Genomic DNA, 15,605 nt, shown 5'->3' with positions numbered 1-15,605 from the left:
TTTCTCAACCATGTGAAATTTGGGGGTCAGTTTCACAATTTTGTATATTCCTTACTGGTTGCATTCTTTAGATTTACCAAAGATGGTTACTCAAACCTTTATGAACACCAGATTACGTTGTTGCATTTCCTGTTGTTAGGCCTCTTAACGATTAAAGTACATCCCCTTCTGACAACATTTCTGGAAAAGAACAGTGGAGAAACTTTGTGGTTTTCCATTTCCCCAAGCTACAGATCTGAAAATGTATGTTGGTTTGTTCTGTCACACGCTGGGTTTACACAGGAAGCCCAATTCTGATCTTTTTTTCACCAATTGGTCTTTTGACCAATCAGATCTGAAAAATATGTGATTGGTCAAAACAATTTGGCTGCCTGTGTAAACGCAGCCTTAGTTCCTCTAATCACCATCACTGTCAGTGACCGTTAGGTTCAGGAAATAACACAAATGGGCACAGGCTGCTAAAGGTAGATGTTCCAGAGTCTGTCTGAGCCAAGCAGCAATTGACAGTCTGTGTGTAGGCTAGATCAACACTCCACTATACAGGAAGGACAGTACGGTCATTGAAGTTCAGCAAAAGTGAAACCCAGGTGTAAAGGAGGTAAGTAATCTCCTGTTTTGTCTACTAAATTGAATTGGAACCAAATATGTGATTAGTTAAAAGACCAATTACTGGGGGGGAGTCAGATTTGGGCTGCGTTTGTAAACACAGCCAATTCATTGACTGAACCAGATGACAGAATTTTGGGGATGTCAAAGATCTCAGGATATTGTGAATGACATAGTATGTGCCAGTTTGGACAAAAAAATTAAATAAGATACAGTACCAGTCAAAAGTTTGGACACACCTACTCATTCCAGGGTTTTTATTTTTACTATTTTCTACATTTTAGAATAATAGTGAAGACATCAAAACTATGAAATACACATGGAATCATGTTGAAACCAAAAAAAAGTTAAACAAATCAAAATGTATTTTAGATTTGAGATTCTTCAAAGAAGCAACCCTTTGCCTTGACAGCTTTGCACACTCTTGGCATTCTCTCAACCAGGTTCATGAGGTAGTCACCTGGAATGCATTTAAATTAACAGGTGAGCCTTGTTAAATGTTAATTTGTGGAATTTCTTTCCTTAATGCATTTGAGCCAATCAGTTGTGTTGTGACAAGGTAGGGGTGGTATACAGAAGATAGCCCTATTTGGTAAAAGACCATATTATGGCAAGAACAGCTCAAATAAGCAAAAATAAATGAAAGTCCATCATTACTTTAAGATATGACGGTCAGTCAATGCGGAAAATTTGAAGAATTTTGAAAGTTTCTTCAAGTGCAGTCACAAATACCAAGCTCTATGATGAAACTGGCTCTCATGAGGACTGCCACAGGAAAGGAAGGCCCAGAGTTACGTCTTCTGCAGAGGATAAGTTCATTAGAGTTACCAGCCTCAGAAATTGGGAATTAACTGCACCTCAGATTGCACCTCACAGAGTTCAAGTAACAAACACATCTCAACATCAACTGTTCAGAGGAGACTGTGAATCAGGCCTTCATGGTCAAATTGCCAAAGAAACCACTACTAAAGGACACCAGTAATAAGAAGAGACTTGCTTGGGCCAAGAAACACGAGCAATGGAAATTAGACCGGTGGAAGAGTCCAAATGTGAGATTTTTGGTTCCAACCGCCGTGTCTTTGTCAGACGCAGAGTAGGTAAACGGATGATCTCCGCATGTGTGGTTCCCACCATGAAGCATGGAGGAGATGGTGTGGGGGTGCTTTGCTGGTGACATTAACAGTGATTTATTTTGAATTCAAGGTATACTTAACTAGCATGGTTATCACAGCATTCTACAGTGATACACCATCCCATCTGGTTTGCGTTTAGTGGGACTATCATTTTTTTTTCAACAGGACAATGACCCAACACACCTCCAGACTGTGCAAGGGCTATTTGACCAAGATGGAGAGTGATGGAGTGCTGCATCAGATGACCTGGCCTCCATAAACTCCTGACCGCAACCAAATTGAGATGAGTTGGACCGCAGAGTGAAGGGAAAGCAGCCAACAAGTGCTCAGCGTATGTGGGAACTCCTTCAAAACTGCTGGAAAAGCATTACTCATGAAGCTGGTTGAGAGAATGCCAAGAGTGTGCAAAGCTGTCATCAAGGCAAAGGGTGGCTACTTTGAAGAGTCTAAAATATATTTTGATTTGTTTAACACTTTTTTTGGTTACTACATGATTCCATATGTGTTATTTCGTAGTTTTGATGTCTTCACTATTATTCTACAATGTAGAAAATAGTAAAAATGAAGAAAAACCTTTGAATGAGTAGGTGTGTCCAAACTTTGACTGGTGCTGTATATCTGATGATGAATTGGACAACACAAACATTTTATCTAATTTTGTATAACTGATACAGTAAAAGTGATTGCTTTTTGGGCTTAGCTTTCCGGTTGTCATTTAGATGTGTTCACCGCTGAACTCTGTCACAGTGGTTTGACCTTCTTCTTATTCCTGTTACTAAGAACTGCATTCCCACACATAGACAAAACCACGTGTGTCAGTGAGTACACTAATACAAAAAATAATCTGGTAATAACATGCACAGTATGTTGGATTGGTCGTAAATGCAAGGATGTTATTGTTGCATGATTTTTCCGATACATGGCTGTTATATTTCTTCTACTATATATGGTTTACTCAACCCAGGTTTCTCCTTATGTGGAAACCCCCCCCAATGAGGCAATATGCCTGCAACACATTTTTACTTTCAAAATTAAGTTTTGCACGTCTATTTTCTTACTGACCTTTTGATATCAACATCCTCTATATTCTCCTTTCAACATCAGTCTCTTCTAACCACTCCTCCTTTTCAGACTACACTCTGCCAGAATGACAGATGCTCAGAACTACCCCATGCCCACAGAGTCTAAGGAGGTCCTGAACTCTAACCTGCCACCCCCTTACCCCCATGGGGAAACTCAAGTGGACTCCATGCCACCATACATGCCACCCCCCTACTCTGCAGCTCCAGCCATGTATCCTCCATCCCCCTACCCCCCAGTCCTGTACCCACCACAGGCAGGGGTAGACATGGGAACCCTCCCGCCTGGAGAGTGTAACCCTTTGGGAGAGCCAGGTATGTATCTGTCCTGCTATAGCAAGGAAAAAGGGGAATCGATCATGCGGATGGATTATTCATGTCTTTCCTCATATTACTGCCAATTACTATAACATTGAACATTTCTGATTGAATAATTAATGTCCGCTAAATTCACTTGTGTTACATAACCACTGAAAAGTCTGCAAAGTCTGGTCACTACAGTATTCCAGTGTTGTGTCCAATAATAACATGGGACTGTTGTTCTGTCACTCACAAAGGATCTTCTTCACCAGAGGCAGACGCCGCCCTATTGGTGTCATCTTTTGATGACAAGACCATAAGGAAGGCGTTTATCAGAAAGGTCTGTACTGATATGTCTCAGAGATTTGGGGCTTTATTCAATCCGTATCGCCGAAGTTCAGCGCTATAGTGTGCTTGAAATGTAAAGGTAATTTCCAATTTAGTCGACATATGCAGCATTTAACACGAATGCAGTCTGCTACCGTGGGAACATTGTCTTTAAATGTAAATCGGGCTACAATGCGGAACTTCAGCGCTACGGATTGAATAGAGCCCTTAATCTTTGACTCCCAAGTTTCATGGTGACCTCCCCAGTATACCAGGCAAGCAAAGTGGCTAATGGTAACCCTGTCTTTCTACCTGTGCAGGTGTTCAGTGTCGTGACCCTGCAGTTGCTGGTGACCTTCAGTATCGTGTGTGTGTTCACGTTCTCCAGTGTGGTGAGGGCGGCGGTGCAGAGCAACATCTGGATCTACCTCAGCTCATACATTCTGTTTGCTGTGGTGGCCATCTCCCTTAGCTACTCCAATTCCTTCAGCAGAAGCCATCCCTGGAACCTGGTGGGACTGGTAGGTCACACACACACACACACACACACACACACACACACACACACACACACACACACACACACACACACACACACACACACACACACACACACACACACACACACACACACACACACACACACACACACACACACACACACACACACACACACACACACACACACACACACACACACACACACACACACACACACACACACACACACACACACACACACACACACACACACACACACACACACACACACACACACACACACACACACACACACACACACACACACACACACACACACACACACACACACACACACACACACACACACACACACACACACACACACACACACACACACACACACACACACACACACACACACACACACACACACACACACACACACACACACACACACACACACACACACACACACACACACACACACACACACACACACACACACACACACACACACACACACACACACACACACACACACACAAAACCCCTTTCACAGCTAGGTAGAGCAGCAACTGACATACTGGCTAGTGCAGTCAATGAGTTAATACTGAAGTGTGGGTTAGATTGAATTGAGCTCGAGGTTCATCTGTTGACTGATATACTGTATATAAACTATGCAATTGTTCTTTAGATGTTCATAAACATTATTGAAGAGGGAACCTATCTGTGATGGTTATAAATGCTTCTTCCTGTATTCACAGTTCCCTATTAGTTAATGCCAAAGCCATTCTCCTAGAACCTAGTTGCATAACTAATGAGAACAACTGTCTTTGATCTTGCCTTAATTCCATCACCACTTAAACAGATAGACAAGGATACAGTGTGATTTGTGGTTGGGTGAGTGTTATTCTAACTGTGTAACGTACTGCCTTTAGTCAGTGGTCACTCTCACCCTATCCTACTTGGTCGGCACTGTGGCCTCATTTCATGACACCACTGCTGTAGTCATTGCCATGGGAGCAACAGTGGCAATCTCCTTCACCATCATCATCTTCTCAGCCCAGGTCAGACTCAGTCTTTTCATATAACAAAAAACATGATATTATGCTTAATTGGACCACTACTGTAGTACCTACCACGTGTGTTTAATGTGGTCAGGCTGATCAGTGACCAAGCCTATCCAGCCTTACTCACTCCCCTCTCTTTGGTCTGCAGACTCGAGTGGACTTCACAATTTGTAATGGCATCCTGCTGGTGCTGGCAGTGGACCTTCTCATGTTCAGTTTCTTCTGCTCTTTCTTCTACTCCAATGTGCTGCAGATAGTCTACGGATCTCTGGGAGCCCTGCTCTTCTCACTGGTACAGAACTCACTCAATGTTACTTCCCCTTTTAGGCCATTTCTGTTTATCCAGCCTTATAGCCAGAATGAATACCTCCATCCCTTGCACCCTAAACCCTTTCTTTCCTCCATTACCTTTTCCCTTTCTGTGTCTTTCCCTCAGTTCTTAGCGATTGACTGCCAGCTGGTGATGGGCAGGCAGAAGTACGCTCTGGATCCAGAAGAGTATGTGTTTGCTGCCCTGATCCTGTACCTGGACATCATTAACATCTTCCTCTATCTGCTCATCATAATGGGAGGCTCCAGCAAATAGTCAACACCTGGCAGAAACCTACTATGACACACATATGTAGCTGACATGGCTTATTGAATGACTGTCAGTAAACAGGTTTCCATTCAATATTTTTATGCGAGTAAAATACATGTCGGATAAAACATTTTATGACAGGCCTGATGGAAACAGCAAATTTGTTGGTAAACTTTCCAAATGTTGACAAAACTAAATACGCTAGACAAGGTGGGGTCTTTTTGTGTCGGTAAAATTAATAATGCGCGAAATGGCAGTGGAAACTCTTTTAAGCACAAATATTGATATAATAACCATCATATCGATGTAAATATGAAGTCATGCGATGACATGTTGTGTTATTCTCCCACTACGACTTGGGAAAGCATGCAGGTTATTAGGCTACAGGTGAAATAAGTTATGATGAACTTCATAGCGTGGTGAAAGTTCAAGGCGATGAGCTTGATGCTCCTATCCAATAAATACAACGGTTCTTATTGTGGTGACATCATGACCGATGCTTAGCTGCCATTTGACAAATCAAATAATCTTGCTCTTTTGTCCATATTAATAACATCATGTAGGCTACACACGCATTGTATATACAGTGCATTCAGAAAGTATTCCGACCACTTCACTTTTTCAACATTGTTACGTTACAGCCTTATTCTAAATTTGATACATTTAATGTTTTCCCTCATCAATCTACACACAATACCCCATAATGACAAAGGCAAAACTGTATTTTGTTTGTGCAAATCTATAAAATAAAAAAAACAGATACCTTATTTATGTAAGTATTCAGACCCTTTGCTATGAGACTTGAAATTGAGCTCAGGTGCATCCTGTTTCCATTGATCATCCTTGAGATGTTTCCACAACTTGGGAGTCCACCTGTGGTAAATTCAATTGATTGGATATGATTTGGAAAGGCACACACCTGTCGATATAAGGTCCCACAGTTGAAAGTGCATGTCAGAGCAAAAACCAAGCCATGAGGTGGAAGGAATTGTTGGTAGAGCTCCGAGACAGGATTGTGTCGAGGCACAGATCTGGGGAAGAGTACCGAAAAGTGTCTGCAGCATTGAAGGTCCCCAAGAACATAGTGGCCTCCATCATTCTTAAATGGAAGAAGTTTGGAACCAAACTGGGCAATTCGGGGAGAAGGGCCTTGGTCAGGGAGGTTACCAAGTGTCACGTCCTGGCCAGTATAAGGGTTAATTGTTATTGTAGTTTGGTCAGGACGTGGCAGAGGGTATTTGTTTTATGTGGTTCAGGGTGGTGTTTTTGTAGTAAGGGCATTTGATTTAGTATTCCGGGGTTTTTGGGCACTGTTTGAGATTCACGTATTTCTATGTTGATCTAGTTAGTTGTATGTCTATGTTTGGTTAATTGGGGTGGACTTCCAATTGAAGGCAGCTGTGTGGTGTTGCCTTTGATTGGAAGTCCTATATTAGTTAGGTGTGTTTGTCTGTTTAATTGTGGGAGATTGTTCTGAGTTTAGCCTTGTGCCTTGCCAGACTGTTTTCTTGTTCGTGAGTTTGTTTCGTTTTGTTGTTTTGGTGTTCATTCAGTTTGTAAATAAATACACACGATGAGCATACACATACCTGCTGCGTTTTGGTCCTCCATTACCGACGACAACCGTGACACCAAGAACCTGATGGTCACTCTGACAGAGCTCTAGAGTTCCTCTGTGGAGATGGGAGAACCTTCCAAAAGGACAACCATCTGTGCAGCACTCCACCAATCAGGCCTTTATGGTAGAGTGGCCAGACGGAAACCACTCCTCAGTAAAAGGCACATGACAGCCTGCTTGGAGTTTGCCAAAAGGCACCTAAAGATTCTCTGGTCTGATGAAACCAAGATTGAACTCTTTGGCCTGAATGCCAAGCTTCATGTCTGGAGGAAACCTGGCACCATCCCTGCAATGAAGCATGGTGGTGGCAGCATCATGCTTTGGGGATGCTTTTCAGTGGTAGGGACTGGGAGACTAGTCAGGATCAAAGGAAAGATGAACGGCGCAAAGTACTTAGAGATCCTTGATGAAAACCTGCTCCAGACCACACAGGACCTCAGACTGGGGCGACAGTTCACCTTCCAACAGGACAACGACACCAAGCACACAGCCAAGACAACGCAGGAGTGGCTTCGGGACAAGTCTCTGAATGTCCTTGAGTGGCCCAGCCAGAGCCCCGGACTTGAACCCGATCAAACGTCTCTGGAGAGACCTGAAAATAGCTGTGCAGCGACCCTCCCCACCCAACCAGACAGAGCTTGAATGGATCTGCAGAAAAGAATGTGAGTCACTCCCCAAATATAGGTGTGCCAAGCTTGTAGCGTCATACCCAGGAAGACTCGAGGCTATAATCACTGTCAAAGGTTCTTCAACAAAGTACTGAGTAAAGGGTATGAATACTTATGTAAATGTGATATCAGTTTTTTTATTTTTAATACGTTTGCAAACATTTCTAAAAACCTGTTTTTGCTTTGTCATTATGGGGTATTGTTTGTAGATTGAGATTTTTATTTTATTTAATCCATTTTAGAATAAGGCTGTAACATAACAAAATGTGGAAAAAATCAAGGGGTCTGAATACTTTCCAAAGGCACTGTATATACCTTGTTTGTATTTATTTGTATTTATTAGGGATCCCCATATTCCTGGAGTCCAAACACACCAAAGCACCCACATTTCATATAAAACAAAAGATAAAACAGTGAACTATGTTTGTACTGAATGAGCTAAAGATAAAACAGTGCATCATACAACATCCCTACACCACCACATATCCACAATACAACATTTTTCAATACCACCATACAACAATATCACAATGTGTGCATATGCATGTGTCTGTACCTTTGTGTGTGTCTCTTCACAGTCCGCGTTGTTCCATATGGTGTATGTTTATCTGCTTTTTAAATCTGATTCTATTGCTTGCATCAGTTACCTGATGTGGAATAGAGTTCCATGTAGTCATGGCTCTATGTAGTACTGTGCGCCTCCCATAGTCTGTTCTGGACTTGGGGACTGTGAAGAGACCTCTGGTGGCATGTCTTGTGGGGTATGCATGGGTGTCTGAGCTGTGTGCTAGTATTTTAAACAGACAGCTCGGTACGTTCAGCTTGTCAACACCTCTTAGAAAAACAAGTAATGATGAAGTCAATCTCCACTTTGAGCCATGAGAGATTGACATGCATGTCATTAATGTTAGCTCTCCATGTACTTTTAATGGCCAGCCGTGCTGCCCTGTTCTGAGCCAACTGCAATTTTCCCAAGTCCCTCTTTGTGGCACCTGACCACACTGTGAACTGCGCTCCATACTGAGATGGGCTGTCTGTCCCCACCCTGAGCATTGATTCATCATGCAGAGGCTGTAGAGAAACCATATTTAGACATCACATATAATTTAACAGTTCCATTTCATGCCATGGTGTTCATATAAATTATTCATTATAATTTACCGGTTTCTCGCAGTTATTTATCCCGGGAAACGGGAGTGGTTTTGGGTGGTAAATCGCAGTAACTGGGTTCCCGCCATTCAAACCTATCGCCAATCAGTAAATGGAACGTCTGAGTTCCATTGTCTCCGTTACCGCAGTGCTTTCAGAAAGTGTTCATACCCCTTGACCTATTTCACATTTTGTTGTGTTGCAGCCTGAATTCAAAATGGATGACATCATTTTTTTCTCAGCCATTTACACACAATATGCTATAATGACTAAGTGAAAACACGTTAAACATTTTTGCAAATTTATTGAAAATGAAATACAGAAATATCACATTTACATATATTTTTTACCTTTATTTAACTAGGCAAGTTTAAGAACTAATTCTTATTTACAATGACGGCCTACACCGGCCAAACCCGGACGATGCTGGGTCAATTGTGCGCCATCCTATGGGACTCCCAACCACGGCCGGTTGTGATACAGCCTGGATTCAAACCAGGGTGTCTGTAGTAACGCCTCAAGATGCAGTGCCTTAGACCGCTGCGCCACTCGAGAGCCCAAATAATTATTCACACCCAAGTCAATAGTTTTTAGAAGTCTTTCTGGGTAAGTCTCTAAGAGCTTTTCATACCTGGATTGTGGAACATTTGCCGATTATTATTTTCAAAATTCTTCAAGGTCTTTGAAATTTGTTGTTGATCATTGCTAGACAACCATATTCAGGTCTTGCCATAGATTTTCAAGTAGATTTAAGTCAAAAGTGTAACTCGGCCACTCAGGAACATTCACTGTCTTCTTGGTAAGTAACTTTTGTTTTAGGTTATTGTCCTGATGAAAGGTGAATTCATCTCCCAGTTCCTGGTGGAAAGCAGACTGAACTAGGTTTTCCTCTAGGATTTTGCCTGCACTAAGCTCCATTGTTTATTTTAGCCATAAAAATTCCCCAGCCCTTAACGATTACAAGAATACCCATAACACGATCCTGCCACTACTATGCTTGAAAATATGTACAGTGGTACTCAGTAATGTGTTGTATTGGATTTGCCCCAAACATAACACTTTGTATTCAGGACAAAAATATAATTTCTTTACCAATTTCTTTAGTGCTTTAGTACTTTAGTTGAAAACAGGATGCATGTTGTGGAATATTTTTATCCTGTACCGGCTTCCTTCTTGTCACTCTGTCAATTAGGTTAATACTGTGAAGTAACTACAATGTTGTTGATCCATCCTCAGTTTTTGCCTATCACAGCCATTAAACTGTAAATGTTTTGTAGTCACCATTGGCCTCATCCTGAAATCCCTGAGCGGTTTCCTTCCTCTCTGGCAACTGAGTTAGGAAGGACACCTGTATCTTTGTAGTGACTGGGTGTATTGATACACCATCCAAAGTGTAATTAATAACTTCATTATGCTCAAAGGGATATTCAGTGTCTGCTTTTTTATTTACCATCTACCAATAGGTACCCTTCTCTGCGAGGCATTGGAAAACCTCCCTGGTCTTTGTGGTTGAATCTGTGTCTGAAATTCACTGCTCGACTGCGGGACCTGACAGATAAAATTGTTTGAGATGAGGTAGTCATTCAAAAATCATGTTAACCTTTTAAATGTAATGGCAAAATGTAGATTTCTGCCTAAATAGACATACCCAAAAGTAACTCCTATTCATGTGTAATTACATGATTCTGACACCAATAATTTTGTAAAGACATGGGAGATGAGGAAATTATCAGAAGATAGGAGTTACATAGCTCAGAATACACAAGATCAAGCACACACACAAAATACATTTTTTTTAATTTTGAAAGTCATCTTTCATTGACAGGCTAGCTATAAGTGAATTATTGATGCCCAGAGCTGGAAACACAGATGGCTTCCACAACATGTCAACAATATTAGGGGGGGAAAAAATGGGATTGATAGACCTAACAACTAGAAATGGGCATATGTTTTAGTAAGTGGTGTCAGGTCTGGTCACAGGACATTTCCAACTGTCCCTAAACCTCTCCAAAGTGGCATGTCTGTAAATTAGATAATTCCAGTGCTATTACATATTTGCAATCCCTAAATGCTATTTTTTCAGTATAAAAACCATTTCTACCATATCAACCTCACTCAACCATTGTGGTGGTGTTATGGGGTATCCAGGGTACATTCACATGTCCTTTCAACCTCTCCAGAATGTGGCAATTGCACAGTTTTTGCACACTGGGTATGCCGAAAAGTAATAGTTCACTATAAAAACAAAATGTCTACAACACCAACCTCTCAAACATTGTGGTGGTGTCGGGGGACATACAGGGGATATCCAAGTGTTTTTTTCAACCTCTCCAAAGTGCCTGAACATTTAGCCTAGGCATTTCCAATGTATTGGTCCAACATACAAATGAACTGTTTACAAAAACAATATAAAAGCAACAGATACACATAAAATATATACATAACAAATATCAAAAAATGTCTTATCAAACACAAACTTGGTTCCACACGTGTCCTTTGCAAAAATAGAAATAAGCTGAACTATTTACAAATGGCATTCGTGTTCATTTTACATCCCAGGTGTAGATGATTAGATTTCACTTTCACCGTAGCTTGTGCATGTCGTGATAGTCTTTGAAGCAGTCCCTGTCTGCCAGGAAACAAAAAGCAAACTGGCATTTCAGACAGAAGATCTGGCATTTCATCCTTTTTTCCCCCCGTGTTATGTGCAATGCTTGCAGTTCTTCCTTTTGGCATGTGTGTTGGATAGTGGCGCTCACCTTGAGTGGGGGGTCTTGTGATGGTTGTGAGGTTGCTTTGGGCCCCCAATTCAGCCATTTCCAACACCAGCCACTCTAGGAAGGCCAACTGGGAAGGGTTTGACCTTTTGCTTTGGCCATCTGCTTGTGGAGAATGAAAGCATTTACTGTAGCAATGTCCACAAAGTGGTAAAAAAAAAAGTATTATACCACTTCCTGGTCTTGATACAGTTGAAGTCAGAAGTTTACATACACCTTAGCCAAATACATTTAAACTCCGTTTTTCACAATCCCTGACATTTAATCCTAGTAAAAATGTCCTGTTTTAGGTCAGTTAGGATCACCACTTTATTTAAAGAATATGAAATGCCAGAATAATAGTAGTGATTTATTTCAGCTTTTATTTTTTTTCATCACATTCCCAGTGGGTCAGAAGTTTACATACACTTAATTAGTATTTGGTAGCATTGCCTTTAAAATGTTTAACTTGGGTCAAATGTTACAGGTAGCCTTCCACAAGCTTCCCACAATAAGTTGGGTGAATTTTGGCCCATTCCTCCTGACAGAGCTGGTGTAACTGAGTCAGGTTTGTAGGCCTCCTTGCTCGCACACACCTTTTCAGTTCTGCCCACAAAATGTCTATAGGATTGAGGGCAGGGCTTTGTGATGGCCACTCCAATACCTTGACTTTGCTGTCCTTAAGCCATTTTGCCACAACTTTGAAAGTATGCTTGGGGTCATTGTCCATTTGTGACCATGCTTTAACTTCCTGACTGCTTCACGGTTGGGATGGTGTTCTTCGGCTTGCAAGCCTCCCCCTTTTCCCTCCAAACATAACGATGGTCATTATGGCCAAACAGTTCTATTTTTGTTTCATCAGACCAGAGGACTTGTCTCCAAAAAGTACGATCTTTGTCCCCATGTGCAGTTGCAAACGTAGTCTGGCTTTTTTATGGTGGTTTTGGAGCAATTGCATCTTCTTTGCTGAGTGGCCTTACAAGTGATGTCGATATAGGACTTGTTTTACTGTGGATATAGATACTTTTGTACCCGTTTCCTCCAGCATCCTCACAAGGTCCTTTGCTGTTGTTCTGGGATTGATTTGCACTTTTCGCACCAAAGTACGTTCATCTCTAGGAGACAAAACGTGTCTCCTTCCTGAGCGGTAAGACGGCTGCGTGGTCCCATGGTGTTTATACTCGCATACTATTGTTTGTACAGATGAACGTGGTACCTTAAGGCGTTTGGAAATTTCTCCCAAGGATGAACCAGACTTGTGGAGGTCTACAATTCTTTTCTGAGGTCTTGGCTGATTTCTTTAGATTTTCCCATGATGTCAAGCAAAGAGGCACTGAGTTTGAAGGTAGGCTTTGAAATACATCCACAGGTACACCTCCAATTGACTCAAATTATGTCAATTAGCCTGACAGAAGCTTCTAAAGTCATGACATCATTTTCTGGAATTTTCCAAGCTGCTTAAAGGCATAGTCAACTTAGTGTATGTAAACTTCTGACCCACTGGAATTGTGATACAGTGAATTGTAAGTGAAATAATCTGTCTGTAAACAATTGTTGGAAAAATGACTTGTGTCATGCACAAAGTAGATGTCCTAACCAACTTGCCAAAACTATAGTTTGTTAACAAGAAATTTGTGGAGTGGTTGAAAAACGAGTTTTAATGACTCCAACCTAAGTGTATGTAAACTTCCGACTTCAACTGTAGGTCAACACCCCCCATGCTGGCATTGTAGTCCTTCACAGAATCAGGAATGGGGACATTCTTCCTTTTTCACCCTCCTTGAGACATGATCGCTATTGAATGCCTTATGCTGTGTGGTGAGCATGGTTACTTCCCTAGTGTCCTTCCGTTTCACAAAAAGCAGCTTGTTAGTCCTTATACAACGTATGGTCCCCCTCTACGCTGTCTTTGTCATGTTGTTTACCTTGGTCCTGGGGAAACTGATTATGTTAGGACGAATGGTGCCACAAGCCCCTATTTTCATTTCAAGAGGTCTATGAAAAGTGGATGTAGAACCATCAGACGGGGTGATTGACATAGCAGTGGGGGGTGGATCCCAAACGTCATCATCCAAATCCTCTGCGGTGAATAAAATAAAGGGATATATTGTTGTAAAACACACAGAATTACAGTTGACTAAACAGTACTGTAAAGTGAAAACACCAAGCCTTAACTTCATCTGTACAGTGACTCATATAGGTGTGAAACACACACAATGCAAACAGTAACACTTTGGAGACAAAGTCAGAGGTGAGAACCACAAATAAACAATGGCCATGAGAGTTTAGTGGCCTCTCCAAAGTTACAAGGATGAAATTTAGGAATTATATAACATTGAAATTACTTGTTATAAGCCTAGATAAACTAAATCCAAAGTTTTAAAAAAGCAGACAACTTACAAAAAACTAAATGCAAAGTAATATTAGTTATATAAAAGTCATGAAAATAATTTACTTACAGATCTAAAAGTGGATCCATTCCTTCTAGAAAGCTATCGTCGTTGGCCGATTCGAAATCTCGTTGTCCAAATCGCTCTTCGATCCGAGTCCGACCAGTATTTTATTCAAAGCTTCTATGTCGGTATGCTTATTCGTAGCTGCCTCCTTTTTAGCTTCCTGTTTAATATTCTTAGTTTTTACCCCCCCCCCCCCCCCAATCAGATAACATTGGCATTATGCTAGATTTGTTCCTACCAACCTAAGGATTAATTTGATACCACCCATGAATCTTTAGCACTAACCAAATCGAAGCTTACCTTGTAAGATGACAAGCATTTCGCTACACTCGCATTAACATCTGCTAACCATGTGTATGTGACCAATAAAATATGATTTGATGTTTACTGTTTGGTGAAAAAATGGTGTAAAATAAATATTTTGACTCTTGGGGCTGGTGGTCAATAACGGTAGGTCATAGGCAGACAAATAAAACATCCTCATGATCTGTGGAGTCCCGCTTTCGGTGTGTATCAACGTATTCCGTGTTTATTTCCTTTATGCTTCACAACGCTAACCGGAATCTATGTAGCAGTCATCTTGATTTGTAATCACCTCGGCATCCCATTATATATTCGTATGCCCATATATGGTAGTAAGTCACACCAAAGATTTTAAGGCACAGATCAATAGCCAAGATACTCAGCTTTCCACAGACACCCTGCGTTTGCAGATAGGGGCTACTGTTCTCATACCAGACTGAATTGTAATTAAAAAAATGTAATAGGGTCCCCAAATACGGGGAGTTTACATTTGTGGTTAAACACTATTATTGCACACAGAGTGCAACTTATTATGTGACTTAAGCAAATTTTTACTCCTTAACTTATTTAGGCTTCCCATAACAAAGGGGCTGAATACTTATTGACTCAAGACATTTCAGCTTTCATTTTAATTTTTTTTGTAAAGTTTGAAAAACATTATTCCACTTCGACATTATGGTATTGTGTGTAGGCCAGTGACAAAAAAAAGAAGTCAATTTAATCAATTTTAAATTCAGGCGGTAACACAACAAAATGTGGAAAAAGTAAAGGGGTGTGAATAATTTCTAAAGGCACTATATGTGAGCTGTTGGCCAGATCGCACATATTCTACATACATTTTTTGTGACAGAACCATCAGTAGAGTTGAAAATGCGATGGAAACCCATTTAACCAGTATTTTTTATTTTTTTATTCGGTACATGGGAATTTAAAAGCAAAATATATTTTTACGTGCACTACGTCATCACACACATCCTTTTATCCGCAACAAGTCAATTAGAATGTAACATCTCTGGTGGGAAAATGTGCATATTGTTTTTATGCGTATTTTAGTATATTCACATGAAAATCTGTCAC

The 15,605-nt window shown here is 41.0% G+C and overlaps 1 protein-coding gene across 4 annotated transcripts; it reads left to right on the top strand.

Annotated features, from left to right (window-relative positions):
• The first annotated feature begins 374 nt into the window (after positions 1-374).
• On the top strand, positions 375-6,345 carry si:ch211-284o19.8 (protein lifeguard 1). 4 transcript variants are annotated; one of them, XM_014140767.2, is made up of 7 exons: positions 375-598; positions 2,871-3,133; positions 3,391-3,458; positions 3,766-3,966; positions 4,867-4,995; positions 5,147-5,290; positions 5,435-6,345. In XM_014140767.2, the coding sequence occupies exons 2-7, from the start codon at positions 2,887-2,889 to the stop codon at positions 5,582-5,584; spliced, it is 939 nt and encodes a 312-aa protein (XP_013996242.1). In that variant the 5' UTR covers positions 375-598; positions 2,871-2,886; the 3' UTR covers positions 5,585-6,345. The 4 variants fall into 4 exon arrangements, with proteins under 4 accessions (XP_013996242.1, XP_013996243.1, XP_013996241.1 ...); XM_014140768.2 differs by having other exon boundaries at positions 3,376-3,458; positions 5,252-5,290; XM_014140766.2 differs by having other exon boundaries at positions 3,376-3,458.
• Positions 6,346-15,605: the final 9,260 nt, after the last annotated feature.

Source organism: Salmo salar, chromosome ssa14 (assembly GCF_905237065.1).
Source record: "Salmo salar chromosome ssa14, Ssal_v3.1, whole genome shotgun sequence".
In the NCBI taxonomy this organism is placed as follows: domain Eukaryota; kingdom Metazoa; phylum Chordata; class Actinopteri; order Salmoniformes; family Salmonidae; genus Salmo; species Salmo salar.
Note: the sequence above shows the minus strand (reverse complement) of the source record. Positions and strands in the feature narration are given on the sequence as shown.